The sequence below is a fragment of the Drosophila eugracilis genome, unplaced genomic scaffold (genome assembly GCF_018153835.1).
Source record: "Drosophila eugracilis isolate 14026-0451.02 unplaced genomic scaffold, ASM1815383v1 contig_90, whole genome shotgun sequence".
In the NCBI taxonomy this organism is placed as follows: domain Eukaryota; kingdom Metazoa; phylum Arthropoda; class Insecta; order Diptera; family Drosophilidae; genus Drosophila; species Drosophila eugracilis.
Genome location: NW_024573812.1, coordinates 85,451 through 103,314, shown reverse-complemented (window position 1 = coordinate 103,314; position 17,864 = coordinate 85,451). Strand labels below are relative to the sequence as shown.

Below are 17,864 nucleotides of genomic sequence, written 5' to 3'. Positions count from 1 at the left end.
ACTTTTTTGGGGTGGCCAAAAGTTCTTTTTCTACATTTGTATACAGAATTCTGGATTATCGTAAATGAGAAGATGCGAGACTCTGTTGGTTCTTCTTGTGGTGGTAAGTTGCGATGCACTTGGCTTGTTTATATCCCACTTATCCGTTTTTATCCTTCAGCTGATAATTCAAATCAGCCAAGAACGGCCCACGTCGTCAAATCTTCACAATCAAAAGCAGCAGTCTAACGCCTCGAATGTTATCCGGAAAATACCTCGCTCTGATGAACCCGGTCCGGATGCTAAAGGGGATCTTAAGCTGCTGCATGCGCCTTGCGAGTTTGATTTGATTAGATACACATCGATTAACTACTTCCCAAGGCATTGCCTGCCCGTCTACACAAATCGCCATGTGAATGAGGAGTGGTATCGACTCTATCGCACCTACGACACCGAGGGCTTTGTTTTTGGGCAGTTTTACGAGCGGCTCAAGCGTTACGAACTGGACTAAATAAATGCGATTCGAAAGCCACAAAGCCTAGACAAAATCTGTAATATCGATGCTGTGGTAGCGCTGCAGTGATCCTAATCGCGTGTGTGGTGAAGGACGCAGGCAGATCACACACTCCTCCGTGCTGAAAATCAATTATAGTTAATCGTATGAAAGGGCAACAAAAACTGATGTTTGTTTATAAAAAATATAATACTTTAATCTGAGCTCTTATGGTGTAAACTAACATGCAATACTTATGGACAAAGGGGAAGGCTCTACATATATATGTGGGGGGAAATCTCTGTGTCGTAAAGATATAGATTTGTGTGTGGTGTTCATTCATAGTGTCCAGTGGGTACGGGACTTGTTGATGTCAGTCTACAAGAAACCAAAAATAGAAAAGAAGAGAAACCCAAATAAGAAAAATACGGAGAATAAGGAAAATAAGATAATTGATAAGAAAAGCATGCAAAATACATTAAAAAATCGAAATATCGAGGAAATGCAAGGTTTTTGGATAGAAAAGTTCAGTATAGAGTGTGTTAGTATATTAAGCGAAACGGGTGCAATTAAGATTTCGGATTAGTTTGTGTAAAAAGCAATTTAAAAAAGAACAGGAAGCATATACATGAACATTGCGTATACGCACCGTAGACTTTCGGTTCGCGATCTCAGCGAGTAGTCTTTTGAGGCGCGATGCCTGAAATGGAAATTAATTGGTTAAATGACAACAACGACGACAACAGCAAACAACTACAATAGTAGCAGCCAAAGCCACATCAACTAAAAACATAGTGCAAATAGGGTAAAGCCAATATGTCAAGAGCCAGAGTGTTATAGTCCAACAACAACAATGTGTTAGAATGCCAAATGATTGCGATTGCATTCAATGATTGGTTAGCCCACCTGCGATTCTTGATGGAGCTGTTCCGATGGATATTCCTGCTCTCTCGCCATCGCGTGAATCGATGCCTCAGCGTCTGACGCACCTCAGAGTTGAGGAAACAATAGAACAGAGCAACAAAGAAGCCCTGGAATATGGAATGTTAATAGTCAAGTTTTATAAGAAGAAAATTACAATGTCTTCTTACCTGCGTGCTGATGAGAAAGGCTCTTATGGCCTCGAAGAGATTTCTACTTATGCCCTGTTCCGGGCCAGTTAGCACCAGCAGATAGGTGATCCCAAAAAGAGGTATCAGCACCAGCAAAGCCTTCGAGGCCTTGTAGTACTGCCGTGTTTCCAGGGTATGTGCGGAACGCAACTTAGTGATGAGCACCTACACGAATGTTATAAATTAGCACTAAGATATGTTATTCAACTTAAAAGTTAACTTTGGACTCACCCACATGATGCGTATGAGAAATACTAGATTAACCAGCAGAGCCAGTGAAGCAGGTACCTTGAAAATCCAGTCAATATGAGATTCGCGCATCCATGCACAATCAATTTCAAGCTTATCAAAAAAATCCAAAAAAATAAGGTTAAAAGGTGACCCCAAGATAAGCCTAAGCTCAAGACCTACCCCATTGAAGTGCTCGTTCTCGAGATGCGGGGCAAAGGCCTTCGCAATGGACCACACCAAAATGCATAAAGCTGGGCAGCCCCAGCCTATGAGGGCGTAGATAATAAAGCTAATGTTATCGCTGGAGAACGTTTGCACCACCAACGTGTACAGATAGAGGCCTTTATATATATAAAAAAAACGGCGAATGATAAAACAAATCAAATTCAATTGATACCGCCTTTGAACTCACCCTCCACAAACATCCAGAAAAAGTTGGTCAGGTAAAAGTATTGGAACATGATGACTAGCGTTATGCAGCCAGCCTGACTAGACTCCGTGGTTATCTAGACAAATATAATTAATTATGGAAATGGAAAATATACTATAGGATATAGCCTACCACTTGGAGAAACAAGGTGAGAATCCACAGGAGGGCTGAGGTTATGTAGGTGAGGAACAAATTTGCATGAATGGTATTTCGCAGGCAACGCAGATCTCTGAAGATGATACGAGATGGTATTTAAAATATCTTTATATATGGACCGCAAACTTACTTAAAACTGAGGAATATGATGAGGGCCACCACCAAGGTGGCAAAGCTTAGGAAATAACCACAGGCGTAAATGATAGCCGGCAGTTCGACGTTGGGCGAGAAGTCCGGTACTACGGGTATGGAACCTGAGTTCTGATGACAGCGATCATAGTCGGAATAATGATCCCAGGTTCCGTTTGGAAAACAAAAGCGGGTGGCATTGTCTAAGGACAAGCAAATATATTATATAATATACTCTTTAAAATCGTAAACACCCACCTGTTGTGTCGTAGTGAACGCCCTTGAATTCCTCGAAACAGGGCAAGACAGCCAGGCTGCCGGCATTTGTTCTCGGCCAGCACAGCACCGAATCGAACGAGCTGGGACATTGTAAAATCTGTAAAACCAACAATCGATTTCAGACTATGAATATACAAAGATTGGCAAAGAAAACATAGTTTAGAAAAACCTTGAGTAAACATTTACTGATGCCATGACCAGTAATTAAGTTTCCCCTCAGCTCGGCGCTCTATAAACTAACCTGACCTAGCCCAAAAGCGCATTAAATCAGAGTACATGAGATTTATGGGGTTAAAGCGGACATTACCTTTGGTCCTAAACTTTTATAGTTCTGACGTATGAATTTATAGTAGATTTCTTTTTAATCAATTTCCAAATTTTATACACATACCCAGCGTGGGCAATCTTTTGCTATGTTCCCCGAAAAAAAGAAATTCAGAATCACCCGCCGCTTTATTTATATATTTGCAATGGCGTGCTAAACAATTTCATACATACGGATACACAAAGTATATAAATATATATTAATGTTTACCGCTCAGTCTAGTTCAGACCGCCAAATTAATCGCGGCAGGCGATGGCTGCCGGTGTTAGAAACAGAGCTTCCATTGATATTTTTATTGTTCTTATCAGGTGACGCCCGAAAAAAAACCACAGACTAGTCGAAAGATTCGAATTTCAAATAAAAAATTGTCAATTCCTCTATGCCTCTCACTGATAAGCCTAAGCTTTTGTGACAGCTAATGCGATCGGACTTAGCCACGCGACAAAATGAGCTGTCAACGAATAAGCCAAACATGACTGGGAACTCCGTCAATATTTGTCTTTGCATTTCTGATTTTCATTCATTAGGCTCTTCAGTTGGTCGTGAGAGGTATAATTTTTATATATGACATATTCATGGAATAACGCCCTTGGATTTTCGGTGTCTCCTCACTTTGATCGTGCAGTCGAGATAAACAAAAGCGGCCAAATGCAGCCTCAAGTGGGTTTCCTTGGGCTATATTTTGTTTACAGCCGAGAGAGGAATACATAAATAAATATCAGCTGCATTTTCCGGAAATAAAATGCCAAAATATTTTCAAAAAAAAATGAATCGAAAAGCTATTGCCAGTTCAGTTTCTTGATTTTCCATATTGAATTTAAAATTGGGGAGATCGACAGCGGGCGGATGGATTGAAGGCAATTAGTTTCGGCAAGAAGATGGATCAATTAGCGGATACGATTAATTGGGAAATTCTTCAATCGACCAAATAATAAAATCATTCTCCAAACATTGGCTAAATTAAGGAATATTTATAGCTTGGCTCGTATCTTATTTTTATTGCCCTAAAAAAATGATTATTTATTAATCGAAAATGATGAATTGCTTTAGGAAATTGTTATATATTGCTAAATTCCTTAAATTTTTCTTTGAGAATTGTTATCATAATAAATATGAAATTATTTATTTGATAATTAGGTGGATGGGAATCATTTAGGCCATCTATTTAAAGAGATCCTTTCTTGTTTTAAGTTTCAAAACTTTGAATTTATTACCAATTTTTCAACATTTTCTATATGCAGTTAGTGATGAATGAAAACCAATTTGATTAGCTTATCGATCTATAATCAAACACATTACACGGTTTAGTGGGGCGTTAAATAAGTTAGTTGGTGGATTGACAAACATGACGATAGCTAATTAGTACTAAATATTCGATTGATAGAATGGCTAAATAAGTGGAGTACTCAGGAATTAATGCGTTTTTAGTGAGGGAATAAACCGCAACCACACCCTTGCCCAATCATTGGAACTCACCCGCTTGCCACCCGATGTAAGGGCCTCTAGGGACGCCTGCTCCTCATCTCGCTGTTGCTGCTGCTGACATTGCTGCGTGCGGTTTTGTAGTGACCCCCCACTGTTCCCCTGTTGGGCGCCAATTAGGGCACTGGCCCGCTGCAGCATGTCCACCGAGAAGTTGGCGATGACCTTGGCCAGGTCCTCCTGCGAGGCGTCATCCAGGCTATCGACCAGAGCCCTCAAATCGTCGTCTGCCATGTGTGTGGACCTTGGAAGCCCGAACTTTTTGTTCTTATTTTTTGATGGTTTTGCGACAAGCGTTTGGTGCAATATGGAAGACAGCAGGAACCTGTCAGCGAGGCGTCTCCGCTCCTGAACTCTGGCACTCCGCGGGCACTTTCTCTCTCTCCGCCGTGCGATGCGCAATTAAACGAATCTGCGCAAATAATCCAAGTGTGGGTGCAAAGAAAGGAAAAAAAATTATAATCGTTATCAGTTAAAGTAAAGAGTCTTGGCCACCGAAAAATCAGATTCCCAACCCAAGAAGCCAAGAACTCAGATCTCCGGAACCCCAAAAGACCCAAGAACAGTCGCCCCGTTTGCTCATATAGATATATAGATATGCTATATATATTATAAAAACCATTTATTTGCCTGCTGGTTAAATATTTTGGTTGCCGTGACTCAACACAAATTAGCCAGAAGGCCAGAACTCAAGGGTCCATATTGTGTTGATTGAGGAGAATAAATAAAGCATCCTCTATATATTGTACTTGCAAACTAGTATGCGATTTTCTTTTGGAAAAACACTTTTCATTTCCTCGAAGGTGAATTGTTTTCGTCTTTTACGTTAATGTATACAAATTATAAAAATCTGTTCAAATACATGAGAAAATCACGTGTCTGTGTGGGCCTGGGCGTGGGTTCAGATTAAATGTAGATAACTGCGGCACAATCTTTATGGACAGCGGAGCGGGTTTTTGATGGTTAACAAAAGGGCAGGAACGAGGTGAAATACTTTTCCATGGCAAAAAGCCTCGTAATTGAACGGTTTATATCGTTTCAGAGACCGTCTGTCATTATATTTGGGCCGCTCACACACACACCCCCCACCCCAATCAACGACAGGGTCGTCCAGCCATTAGATCCCCATTAGGTGCAATAATTCCTTCCCGCTCGATAATGTTTGCTGTAAGCTGACGGTTTAGAGTTTTTTCCACACGACAGAGATAAACATTCCGATTTACACGAGTGAGAACGGGTTTTGAATGCTATCACGTTATTACTAGAAATTTAATTGGACTTGATGATAAGTTGATAATTCGGGTGGTAATCCAAGCAATTATCCAATAATTAGGCGTTGTAATTCTAAGCCAGAAGTTTCTCTGGACATTTAAAACTTAAGGTTTCTTAGGGATATGGGTTAATTACTTTATGGAAACACATTAAAACTCCAGTCACGCATAATCATTACATGCAACAATTAAGCAACAAAGTAATTAAACTAGTACGACGGCCGTAACTTTATCTGTTAATTGTGTGAGGGGATTCTGTGACAGATGTGTAAGTCAGGTGCATGTGCGTTTCCACCTGGCAACGCGTTCTGTAGGATGGAAAGAGATTTCATCCCTATCTCCCTCTCGCTGTGATTAAAACAAAGAGTGTCAAGTTATTTATTAATGAACAAATACCATGGCAGCGGGTCGCCGACTCATCACATCTCATCCAGTCTCGGCACGACTCACGCACAGAGCTTTAACCGCTTTAACTGCTGGAAGCTGATGAGATGGCCAGGAGCTTTGTCAATGTCAAGTTGGCGAGATGAGATAACGGTGGCATTTGGGACCTGCATATGGTATGCTGGCCATATCGGCGAATGTCAGGGTTCTCTCTGCCTGCTCCCTCTCCCTCTCTCTCACTCTCGCTCTGTCTCTCTGTGCTTGCAGCTGAATGGGGCATCTTGGCCATGTCCAACCAGCTAATTACGCCCTATAAATAGCCTCCAACCACTTTGATCTCTGACACGGGGTAGGAAATACCAGGTGCACCTGCAACACGTTGCTAGCCAAGGAATCCGCCCAAAATAATTTAACGTGGGCGCGTTACTCTCCCTTTTATTCTTACTCGCTTTTCACCAAATTATTTCCCTCTTTATGACCTTTGAAAGTACCTACAAAATTGTACCAAAAAAACTCAAGTGAAATTGATAGCCCGTCCTTTTTTACTTATTAATAAATTACAGCTATCTTGGGTTTAAGACAGATTGTATTTTCATAACAAATAAACTCGTATAAATAGATGATATCAATATGATTTTAGAATTTAATAAGGAAGTTCCAAGCTTAAGCTAAAAATAAGAAAAGTAGAATATCCATTATTGAAAAATGTCACTGTTAAAAGATTTTCTACGTTTTCGATTTTAGCCAAGGCTTCCTTGAAATCATTTCTATGGTTTTTTATAGGCAAAAATCCAGAAAGCTTTTCCTATTTAACATAAATTCCCTTCAGCTATTTGTTTTCCGTGTAAGGATTCAATTAAAATGAAAGCAGATCCTGGCAATGACCTTCGCTTTCCATCTCTGCAAATGCCTCAAATCTCGTTCCACCGCTAGCTCCCTTTTCATTGCTCAAATATTTGCCTTCAATCCCGAAATGGCCAAACATCTGGCATAGAAGTAGTCATGCCACAATCTTAAGCTCTCCATCCAAAAAAAGAGGCAGCGATTTATTTATGGGCTTGGCAAACAAGCGCATTATTTGGACGAGCGCGTGCTTGTGGTTATCGCCATGATGATGATCAACGCCATGATCAACGGAATAATCAGCATCCGTGTCATTTGGAGCCAATGGAATGGGCGTCTAATCTGGCCTTAAATGCGCCACAATTAGCCGCCCAGCAGTCAAATAAACATTTCAAATGTTTGACCAATGTAAATAATAATAGCGCCCAGTTTTGGTCAGATAAATCGTTGGCGAGTCATCTCTTTACCATTGGTGCAACAGGGCGTATGCCTAACATTCGCTAGCCACTACTGCACACTGCTCTCTAAAAACGCGCTCTGTTCTACTGCGGCTACGATGATTTATAGAGTGTCAAAACAAATGAAAATTAATTGGCAATCGGCATGTGGGCAATGGAAAGGCTAACGAAGACGGACATGCAATCCGTAGCATGCGCGTTGGGCCATCAAAATTGGTCGATTAATAACGAAACTATTGCAATGAAATTGCAGGAATAATACAAGGAACTTCCCTATTTTTAATAATTCCACTTGGAAAAATACTAGTCAATATGAATGGTTTAGTCATTCATAAATATATAAATTCAGTCAACTTAGGATTACTCTAACACTACACTATGCTTACGCAACATAATTTCATATAAACATTTGACTTCAGAATACCTAGAAGCGGAAAATTATGAAGCAAACAATTTCCACATGTTTTTAATGTGACAATAAAACATCTGAGAATAATGTTTCCATTGAAAATCATATGCTCATAAATTAAATCTATGAATGAATAATGAAATCATTGCCCTGAAATTGACAGTCCTTTTTCAGCCTAATTAAAAGCCACACTTAAAAAAGAGATTTTACAAGAATTATTATAGGAAATAGAAGAAAGAACAAAGAAAATATTTATACCTAATTGATCTGTCAAAAGTTACTTTATGAATGAAGATCTCATATACCATTTAGGACATTTCCCACAGTGCAAAATTATATTATCTTCGCATCAATTAAAAGACTTTAAGCCAATGCCATATGACAGTGCCGCTGCGTGATAAAAACCACGTAAATGAAATGTACTGAAAAACACGAACAGTAATAAAAGTTATGGGCCAGCAGGAAGGCAGAAGCTTTATGAATGAACGAGCCCGCCCAGCGAAGCGTGCATGGAAGTCAGAAGTCACCGGCAGCGGCAGCGACAGCGTCAGCTGGCGGACAAATCAAATCGAAACGAATCGAATCGAGGCGAATTAAATCGAACCCAATGGAATGGCAAGCGCATTCAGGCGCTATCATATCGATATTTATGGTTTTGGCCAGGCAAAAGCAAATAAATAGATGGATTCCAAGCATCGTCATAAGCTCCGTCATCCTTATCCTCTTGACCATCACCCCGTGAAACAAGGAACACTAAGGCCAAGCAAAACACATTGAACACCCACACCGATGCAGGGGAAAGTTTACAAATTAAAAGAAAATTGAAACGAAACCAAACACAGTTTGCAAAAGAGAGAAAAACAAGAGGGGAGAGAAAAAGAACTGGGCACATGGCGTATGAGCAATGGGGACCAATATCAAGCATACGCCGCGTTGCCAGACGACTTCATTTCACATGCTCACTAATTTTATTGGCTTACAACGGCATAACAAATTCTCAAGATGCTTTGAACTCGCACGAAGCTTCAGATCTGCAAGGTGGTAGGGAATCGTAAAGTTGTTTTTAGCCCTGCCCAAACAGAAAGTTGAATAAAGTAAGAATAAAACAAAAATATTTCCCTTTTCGTTTGCAATTTTCATTCAAGTTTGGCAACGTTACCTGCGGACATTTTATTGCCTGTTGCATGGCAAATTGGAGTGGAGTGGATGGGAGAGTAGCTTGCCGGATCCAGGGGCAAGGAGTCATGGAGATGCCCAAAAACACGTGCATAATAATGCCACCCACTTACAGACAAACGCCCAGATACATAAACATGATGTAATTTTAAAATTTCATGAGTTCATGCAAAGTTTGCTTTATCTGTTTTATGGCAGAAAGCCCTCCAGGCAGCAGCTCACTGACTGCAGAAGGGGGTAGATAGATAAAGGCACAGGTAGACAACCCGCCAGCATCATCGTGGTGAGCAAACTAGTAGCAGCTGCTATGGGAGCAATCAATACTTATTAGAAAATTCAAATTCAATTAGCTAAATGCGGGAGGGAGAAAAAACGCTCTGTAAACAGTGGCTCTTGACGGGGAGATATAGCGAAAAATATCTGACTAATCATCAATTAACATAGTTAATTAGCAGCACTCTAAGGTCAGCATAAATACTGAAGAGCTACTTCAAAATATGATATACATATATTGTAAAGATGTTTTTTAGGTAGGGAAAGTGATAAATATTTAATATAACATCCTAAAAATTGTTCAGGGTTGACTCAAAGCGCTTTAATATGATTCTGAAGAGATTAAAATATTCATCTAATATTGATATTTATTCTGTATTTATGACACAAAATATGACCTATATATTGAATACCAAAATGATTTGTGATATGATAAAGATTTGGTTTGATCAACAAACAGCTAATATCAATCAAACTTGATATGGATGGGATATTACTACATTTTTTGTCCATGTGTAAAGGTCATTGGAACTAGAAAAGGGTGTTACAAAGGGCAAGGCAACAATATCAACTAGTTGCAAACACATAAAGTGCATTTAGAGTTAGCAGATCGAACAAATGCCACTCGAAATTGGCGTACTTACACTCGAAAGCCATTTGCTAATTTTAGCCCACCCCTCCGAAAAAAAAGTTTTCCCGCAGTTACATTTTCCGCTTGTTTCGCCTTCTTACAATCGAGTATAATTAAATTTTCGTATTTACTTAACAATTCATATTGAAGAGTCGCAAACAATTTGCGCCCTGCTGAGTCCCGAACCCAGACGGTGTTTTTATACCCTGTTTATCTTTTTTCGGGGGACCCAAACGGCGGGGGCGGCCTAATGAATCGGGGAGTGCGAGTGGAACTGGCGAATATAAAGGGTGAATATTACAAATGTTTATCTTTGCCCAATAACAACAACACCGCGTCGATGTGGATGTGGGGATGCGGGCGTGGTGCAGATTTAAAATATGCATGAGAACAGAACAGAACATTTTGCAATGCAGTTAAGTGAAGGCGGGAGGATGCCCATCCTGCCGGATAGGAATTAATTAAAAAAAAATCCCAGTGCAGGATGCAGGAAACAGAGAATGGGAGGGAGAGAGAGCTGGAAGGATAAGCAAAGTAGGCGGGCATGTAGAGAACAGGACATGATGTCCCCAAGCACCTCGAGGCTCTTCTTATCCGGATAAAACGAGTCGTAAACATGCAAATGGAGCAAAAACATTTGCATATATGAAATAAAATCAAGCGGAGGCGAAACTAGCAACGAATCCAGTCCTGGACAGAGAAAACGAAATATTTTTGGCATCACTTTCCCCCAATCCAACCGCATCTATATGCATTGCAATTTCTCTCGTAGAAATATTGAACACATTAGCCATATCAAAAATTCTATATTTAAGTTTCATTCAAAATATTTTAAAATGTTTCTATCTTTAATGGGAATTTTTAATTAAAATATATTTTTGCTTCATTTTCTAAGTATTTGGTTTTATAAATAAAGCTATTAAATTCCGGATTTAAATTGAAATTGACTTGATGCATTTTATTTAGTTTTGGAAAAGAGAAAAAATAAATAGAAATGTGGTTTACTGGTAGTTTTTCAGATACACGTATAAAAGTAAAAAATTATATTTTACTCCCTGCACACCCTCTCCCTTTCACCTCAGTAATTTGTTTTCGCCTTTTGTGGCAGCGGATAATCCGACGGCCATTGAGTCTAATCAGACGTTTATTCTTCAATTTAAAGTCTATTTGCGGACTTCACCATTGTTTGCTAATGGGAGCAAGCTGCTAAGTGATCATCACCACTTGGATTTTGATTCGGTTGTGGATTTGGATTTGAAACCAGTGCGCCACCCCATGGCTTTTTTAAATTTTTTTATTTTTGCGGAATGTTTTTATGGCCCCGGCAGTCGAGTCCAGTAAGTATTTACCTAATTCGTTATGCACCCGCCGAGGAATCTTTTGGGATGTTTGGAATCGTTCTTGGGGTCAGGGTCTCAGGGTCTTGGGTCTCACGCTGCCCCGTATTAACTGGTGAATTCTCGAATTAGCGCCCCCGTCCTCTCGCACTCACATGGGGTTTTCTTTTTGCTTTTTTGCACCTCTTTTTTTCTTGTTCAAAGCTTTAAACGTTTATCACCTTTTTATCATTATCATTTATTTGTTTGCATTACTTAACACACACGCACGATCGCGCGGAATGAATGACACATTTTTTAGGAACTTGGGAACACGTTTAATTTTAGATGACATCAAATACTTCCCGCAAAAAAAACACAACATCAAACTAAACGGAGAAAATAACAAGAATAACAACAAAATTGAGACGAAAAACGGAATTAAGCCTGCGGCGCTTGTTGTGTTTTTCGCGGATGCTGCGCTCTGTGTTCGAGATGGCGAGATAATCGGAGGAGCAACAGCCCGGCCAAGATTACGGGCGAGTCCAAAGAGTGTGACGGCGACGTTTTGGCGACTCGGCGGCACACGCGTCCAAAGGCGGCCAAAGACAGCGCCAAACTGCGGCCAACGGGGCGGATGAAAATGCGAGCTTTGAGGAAAAGCACACCAACACAGCAGCAAAGTCAAACCGCATACACCGACACTACAACAATGCAGGATACAACACCAGTTGAAGTCAACTACCGCAACAAGTTGAAAAGCTCATGGGGAGAAATAGAAAATAAGAGAGAGCAACTGAGAGAGAGAGAGAGAGTGTGAAAAGCTCTCCGGTGAGACCGGCATTTTCTGCGGTATTTGCATTCAATTGACGATTGCCGCGATTGTTATTGTGATTGCAATTTCGATGGCCTGTCAGCTGCAATTGACACTCAAGCTGAATGGCCCGCCAAATGGGTTTTGTCCACTTTCAACAGGAGTAAGACATCTAATACCCATCAGCTAGCTTGTGTTGTGAGGGAATTTTAGTTTGTTATTGAACTGATTTCGTGAAGTTTAGTTAGCAAGATACCGTATTATTTATGTGCTAACAAATTATAAAATTAGATTACATTCAGTTTAGAAAGCCTTAAAATATTTATAAAAAATATACCAACATTTTCAAAGAATTCCCCATTTCATCGAGACATATTTTGTATTACATTTTATTGTTATGGATGCCCATTTGAAGTGGAAACAGTCTCCTCCCGTGAACGCCACATCTCGCAGATGGACGAGTCGCTCGTCTCGCACTTGAAGTCGTATGCAAATTGACGCAAATTGCCAACGCTTACGTTCACACGCTCATCATCGCGATCATGGGCGATCACCGGAGGCAGGGATCCGCAGAAGAACTGGGCATAGCTCAGGTGGAACAATTGCGGGGCTGTGAACTCCGATTCAAAGGCATACGGACGGTATTCGAATAGCCGGGAATCATGATCCAAACCAAAGAAGGAGTCGTAGGCCAGTTGAAGACCATTAATATCAGCCAGGCGTTCCTTTAAGGAAACAAAAGGTTTGCCCTCTGCACATTTGAGGGCATTACGAAAGGCTAGCGATTCCCTGATCTCTAAACCAACAAGTGATTCATTTCCGGCGGCATCGAAGAGGATGCCTTCCTGCTCGAAGGCGTGGTTCATCTCGTGTCCAAGAACTGCTCCCAAAAGACTCTGTCGGAAGATTGAGTGCTGCCGATGATCGAACAAAGGCCATTGCAAAAATTCCATTGGTACAGTGATGGTGTTCCTTTCGTTTTCATAAAAAGGAGAAGTTCGGGCCTTCACAACATTATCGTTGACATAGTAGCGTTTCAGATCCAGTTTGGATTCCGGATTTAGGAGGCCCGCATGCTGTTGTCGGGTTCGTAGAGCCAAGGCTTGAAAAAGATTGGCCAGGAAACTTGAGTCGCTAAAATTGGCACTTTCATAGTGGTTATCATAGAATTCGTCAGATTTTTCCTCAGGTAAATTTCCCACCTTCAGCTGAATGCCTTTCAATTTGGCTCTGACATAAGTTAATTGATGTGCTGTAAGCTTCAGGCGATTGGCACTCAGGTATATGTCAAAGGTCTTCTTTAAGTGGGTTAAAATCTTGTCTACATCACGGGTATCCTGGTCTCGATTTTGGTAAACAAAACGATCGTAGATATAATTAATGCCCAGCGGTAGAATAGCACGCATGTGATGAATGCACGACTTTGGATTACGTTCTCTAGGTTTCGACTCTTCAATGAAAACAAAGAGGCGTGTTCGGAGATACATGTTTATGTGGCGACTGTCTAAATTCGCTAAGAACTGCGAAATTTCTTGTAGGTATTCCATATCACTGACCTCGAAAAGAAGTTGATCCAACTCCTCCGAAGTATGATTTTCACCCAGTAGTTGACTGCAAATGGAATTCCATTCAATTAAGGGAATTTGCTTTTTAATTTCACTGTAATTGAATGTAAATACAACAGGATTCTCGACACGATATTTATCCTGCAGTTCCTGCAAGTTCCTTATCAATCTTCTGACCACATCCTCATCCTCTAGTTTATATAAACGTAAAAGTCTCTCTGCACGTTGGGCACTATAACTGGCACTTAACTCCGGCATCTTTATCTGAATAACCAGACGTGTGGAATCATTTGCAGCCACATCAACGCGCTCATCGAAGAATACTCCGTTCAAGCCGTGCTCGAGGAATTTGCTAAAGCCCGGCAACCAATCTGTGAGTTCATCTAAAGGATCGCTTGTCTTAACGTTCTGTTTATCCTCCTTACAGGCTTTGTAATACGATCGCATTTTTTGAATCAGTCTCGGAGTCCGGCTGTCGTCTTCACCCAAATTGCTCTCCATGAACTCCACCATGGCACTAGCAAACTGATCCTCAACCCACTCAAAGTTGTCAACATATTTCGAGTTATTTACAAAACCTCCGCAGGCAAAATTCCAAAAATCTGTACAGGGTGAAACTGTTCTATTGAGATTCTTGTGAATCTGGTTTGCCGTAGCAATGTTGATATCTACTTCCGCTTCGATTAAGATTAATGATGCAGTTAAGCAGGAGCACAGCAGAAGTAAACTCTGCATGTTGCTTGTTTGACTCGTACTGAAAAAAATAATTAAGCTCGGCTGAGCTTGGACACCTTTGTTCTGCCTATAAAGCTTTGGTACTGGAACTGATAACTCAATCAATACAACACAAAGCTTCTTTTCTGAAAAGTAGAACAATTCCACCGATATAATATATTATAAACCAGATTCGTGACTACATTCATCTGAGCTTAGTGTTTATTGAATCTGATTGGTAATTACAGCACTGTTGTAGTTCAATCTTCAATCCAAAGCTAAGACAGTTCTCAATATAAAACAGGTAATCATGTTGGGACTACCCCAACTATACAGGCTTAAAGTCTACTTAACCAAACTGGATCTAAGGTGTTCACTTCTTGAACTTTTGCTTCTTTCCCGCGTTTGCACCCGTCTTGGACTTTTTCAACTGGCCGATCTGCTTGGATTTCTGCTTCAGCTTGTTCTGCTTCTTGATAGGCTTGCCCTCCAGAATGGGTACATCATCAATATCCACTCGCGGTGCCTTGGCTAGTTTGGATGGCTTGCCTTTCGCCGGCTGTTCCACCTTTTGCTGCGGTTTCGTTTTCTGTTCCTGTGCTGAAGGCTTGGAAGGTGAATTAGTGACGGTGGTTGTGGACTTTTTTCCCACTGGTTTGATTGGTGAATCGTTTCCGTTTTCCTTTGGTGCTGCTGCTTGGTTCTTTTTCTTGAATGATTTGGCATTTGATTTGGGAGCTGCAGCATTGCCGTTGACTTGGCTCTTCTTTTCCGCAGGTTTCGATGGTGCCTCACTTCCGTTTGTTTTCTCTACTGGTGCCTGGGATTTCTTCTCCTTCTTCTCTGCGGGCTGTTCCGGCTTTGGCTTTTTGGGCGCCTTTACGGGCTGCTCAAATACCTTGGCCACATACTTGGTTTTGCTCTCCTCCCGCTTCTTTTTCTTCAGCTCCTGCTCAATTTCGGTGAAACTAGGTTTACCAGCTCGCTTACCGAGCAATTTTCGTGGACCCTTTGTTGCCCCCTCCTCCTCCTCCTCCTTAGGCTCCTCGGTACTTTCTGTGGTGGCCTCAGCCGCGATGGCCTCGTCAAGCTGCTTCTCATCCTCCTCCTGCTGCTCCTTTGTAATGGGTATGGTGTTCGAGAACTTCTTCAACTTGGCCACGTAGAATCCATCCATATTGTGGGTATGTGGATAGTATCGCTTGGTGAGGTTTAAACTAGGATGGAACCGATGCTGTCTGAACTTTGTGAAGCCCTCGACTCCAAAGTCCAGACCAGTGGGTACAAGCTTGACATTTCGCTTCTTCAGCGCATAATCGATCACCCATTCATTCTCCTCGGGCAGCACTGAGCAAGTGGAGTACACAATATAGCCGCCGGACGATGAATTCGCATTCGTACAATCGATGGCAGTAAGGAGGAGCTTCCTCTGCAGGTTGTAGCACCGCTGCACATCAACTTCCGACTTGGTTGTCTTCACACTAGGATCCTTGGAGACGACGCCAGTTCCTGTGCAGGGAGCATCTAGCAGGACACGATCAAAGCCACTAATAATACCACGGAGTTTGGTACCATCTTCGCAGCTAACCACAGCATTTACAATTCCCAGCCGATGGAAGTTAGCCACAATGGCCTTGATACGATCTCTGTTGGAATCGTTGGCGAATAGCGTACCCGTGTTCTTCATGATGGAAGCAATGTGGGACCCCTTGCCACCAGGGGCAGAACACATGTCTAGGATGCGTTCGTTCTCCTGCGGGGCGAGTGCCATCACGGGCAGCAGCGAGGATGCTCCCTGGATCATGTAGTGGCCTGCCAAATACTCTGGTGTGGCACCCAGTGGCACTTGCGAGTTAAAAACGACCAATCCCACTTTAGTCCACTTGCCCAGGGGATCCAAGTTGACGCCGCGATTGATCAGAGCGCCGGCCAAGTCCCGACGACGGGTTTTTAAAGTATTGGTTCGAATGGTCAGCGGACGAGCAATCTAAAAAGTAAAATTGATTAGTATTTATCTTTTAAGCACCTGTCGTTAGAAGTATTCAAACCTCTGAGGCCTCCAGATATTCCATAAGCTCAGTTAAAGGCAACATATCCATCAGCTTCTCCATCAAAAACTCGTTGTAGCTGTAGTAAAGACACAGGTCGCGGCGCAGCAAGTCGATGTATTCTCCGCGAGACCGATCTGCCTGGCGGTACTTTTTGAAGTCGGAAAGTACCAAACTAACGTCTTTTATGCGCTGCTGCACCTCCTGTAAAGTAAGGTCCTTTTCGGCCTCTTCGTCGTCATTAGGCAGCTGGAAAACATCCTGCCGATCAACAGTTTCCAACATTTCATCGTCAGCTTCCTGGGCTTCCTTAGCTTCGCGTTTTTTAAGCTTCTTGTTGGCGCGCTCAATGGGCAACTTATCATCATCGTCATCATCTTCATCGTCCTCATCATCCTCCTCATCGCTGTCTGCTTCGGCACCATCTTCTTCACCGGAAATATCAAAGTCATCGTCGGAGTTGCCCCCATCATCATCGGAGAAATCGGCTAGCTTGCCAACTTGTGCGGTGTTATCGTCAGAGTCATCTTCTTCTTCGTCATCCTCCTCTTCTTCACCGGATTCTTCGTCTTCAAGGCCTTCCTCGCCTTCGGAGTCGTCTTCTAGCTCATCTTGGGAGTCATCCCCCAAGTCTTCATCGTCATCCTCATCTTCATCCTCATCCTCAGACTCCGTTTCTGTTTTTTTCACTTGTTGCTTCTGCTTTTTGGGTTTCAACCAGGCATCGTTGTCATCTGTAAATCCCTTGGGAGCGGCGGATTTTTGGCTTTTGGGAGCTGGAACTAATTGAGGCACCTCTTCATCGGATGCAGCCTCCTGCTGCTGCACCTCCTCCTCATTATCCTCCGGATCACTGTCGCTGTTGTAAGCCGTCCTCCGCTTTGCTGGTTTCGGCAGTTTACTCTTAGCCTTCTTCTCCTGCAGTTTGGCCTTTTGGACTACTTTCTTTTGCTCCCTCTTGACGAATCGCTGCTTTTGCCGGTGGGAAAGTTTCTTTTCTTCCTCCTCCATGGGAGCTGTAAGATTAAACATTTGAAATTTACAAATGTAAGTCGAGGCAAATCTTTACCCGCACTCACCGAACGATTGTTTGCGGAAAACGGGCGCTCCCTGCTTTCGCGCCTTTCGGCCAGGTCCCTTTTTCGGTTTATCACTGTACTCAGCCTTGCGACCCATATTTTTAATTTAATTTATTCGTTTTTTTCGAGCAGAATTTAATAAAAACGTGAGCACTTTGATTTTGCTCCACGTGCGCCGCTCAAAAGACAGCGGTGATTTTACAACACTACTCAACGAACGAATCGTTATAGTCAGTGCAGCATAGTTTTTAGCTACTAAATAGCTAG

The 17,864-nt window shown here is 41.9% G+C and overlaps 4 protein-coding genes across 11 annotated transcripts; 1 reads left to right on the top strand and 3 right to left on the bottom strand.

The window, feature by feature from the left end:
* LOC108106575 lies at positions 1-490 on the top strand. The gene is made up of 2 exons (XM_017213749.2): positions 1-103; positions 161-490. Exons 1-2 carry the CDS (start codon positions 65-67, stop codon positions 488-490), a joined length of 369 nt encoding a protein of 122 aa, XP_017069238.1. The 5' UTR covers positions 1-64.
* Positions 491-501: 11 nt separating this feature from the next.
* Positions 502-11,979, bottom strand: LOC108106574 (diuretic hormone receptor). 8 transcript variants are annotated; one of them, XM_017213743.2, is made up of 12 exons: positions 11,411-11,979; positions 4,611-5,028; positions 2,789-2,906; positions 2,532-2,733; positions 2,378-2,474; positions 2,228-2,321; positions 1,996-2,156; positions 1,816-1,926; positions 1,564-1,749; positions 1,379-1,503; positions 1,122-1,172; positions 502-614 (listed from the first exon to the last, which is right to left on the bottom strand). In XM_017213743.2, exons 2-12 carry the CDS (start codon positions 4,848-4,850, stop codon positions 518-520), a joined length of 1,482 nt encoding a protein of 493 aa, XP_017069232.1. In that variant the 5' UTR covers positions 4,851-5,028; positions 11,411-11,979; the 3' UTR covers positions 502-517. The 8 variants fall into 8 exon arrangements, with proteins under 8 accessions (XP_017069232.1, XP_041675665.1, XP_041675666.1 ...); XM_017213746.1 differs by lacking the exon at positions 502-614 and adding an exon at positions 664-850; XM_041819731.1 differs by having other exon boundaries at positions 1,816-2,156.
* A 585-nt stretch (positions 11,980-12,564) lies between these two features.
* LOC108106726 (endothelin-converting enzyme 2) lies at positions 12,565-14,604 on the bottom strand. Its single transcript, XM_017213962.2, has one exon. The coding sequence runs from the start codon at positions 14,489-14,491 to the stop codon at positions 12,587-12,589; it is 1,905 nt and encodes a 634-aa protein (XP_017069451.1). The 5' UTR covers positions 14,492-14,604; the 3' UTR covers positions 12,565-12,586.
* Positions 14,605-14,670: 66 nt separating this feature from the next.
* Positions 14,671-17,791, bottom strand: LOC108106724 (25S rRNA (cytosine-C(5))-methyltransferase nop2). Its single transcript, XM_017213961.2, has 3 exons — positions 17,598-17,791; positions 16,519-17,534; positions 14,671-16,457 (listed from the first exon to the last, which is right to left on the bottom strand). The coding sequence occupies exons 1-3, from the start codon at positions 17,692-17,694 to the stop codon at positions 14,844-14,846; spliced, it is 2,727 nt and encodes a 908-aa protein (XP_017069450.1). The 5' UTR covers positions 17,695-17,791; the 3' UTR covers positions 14,671-14,843.
* Positions 17,792-17,864: the final 73 nt, after the last annotated feature.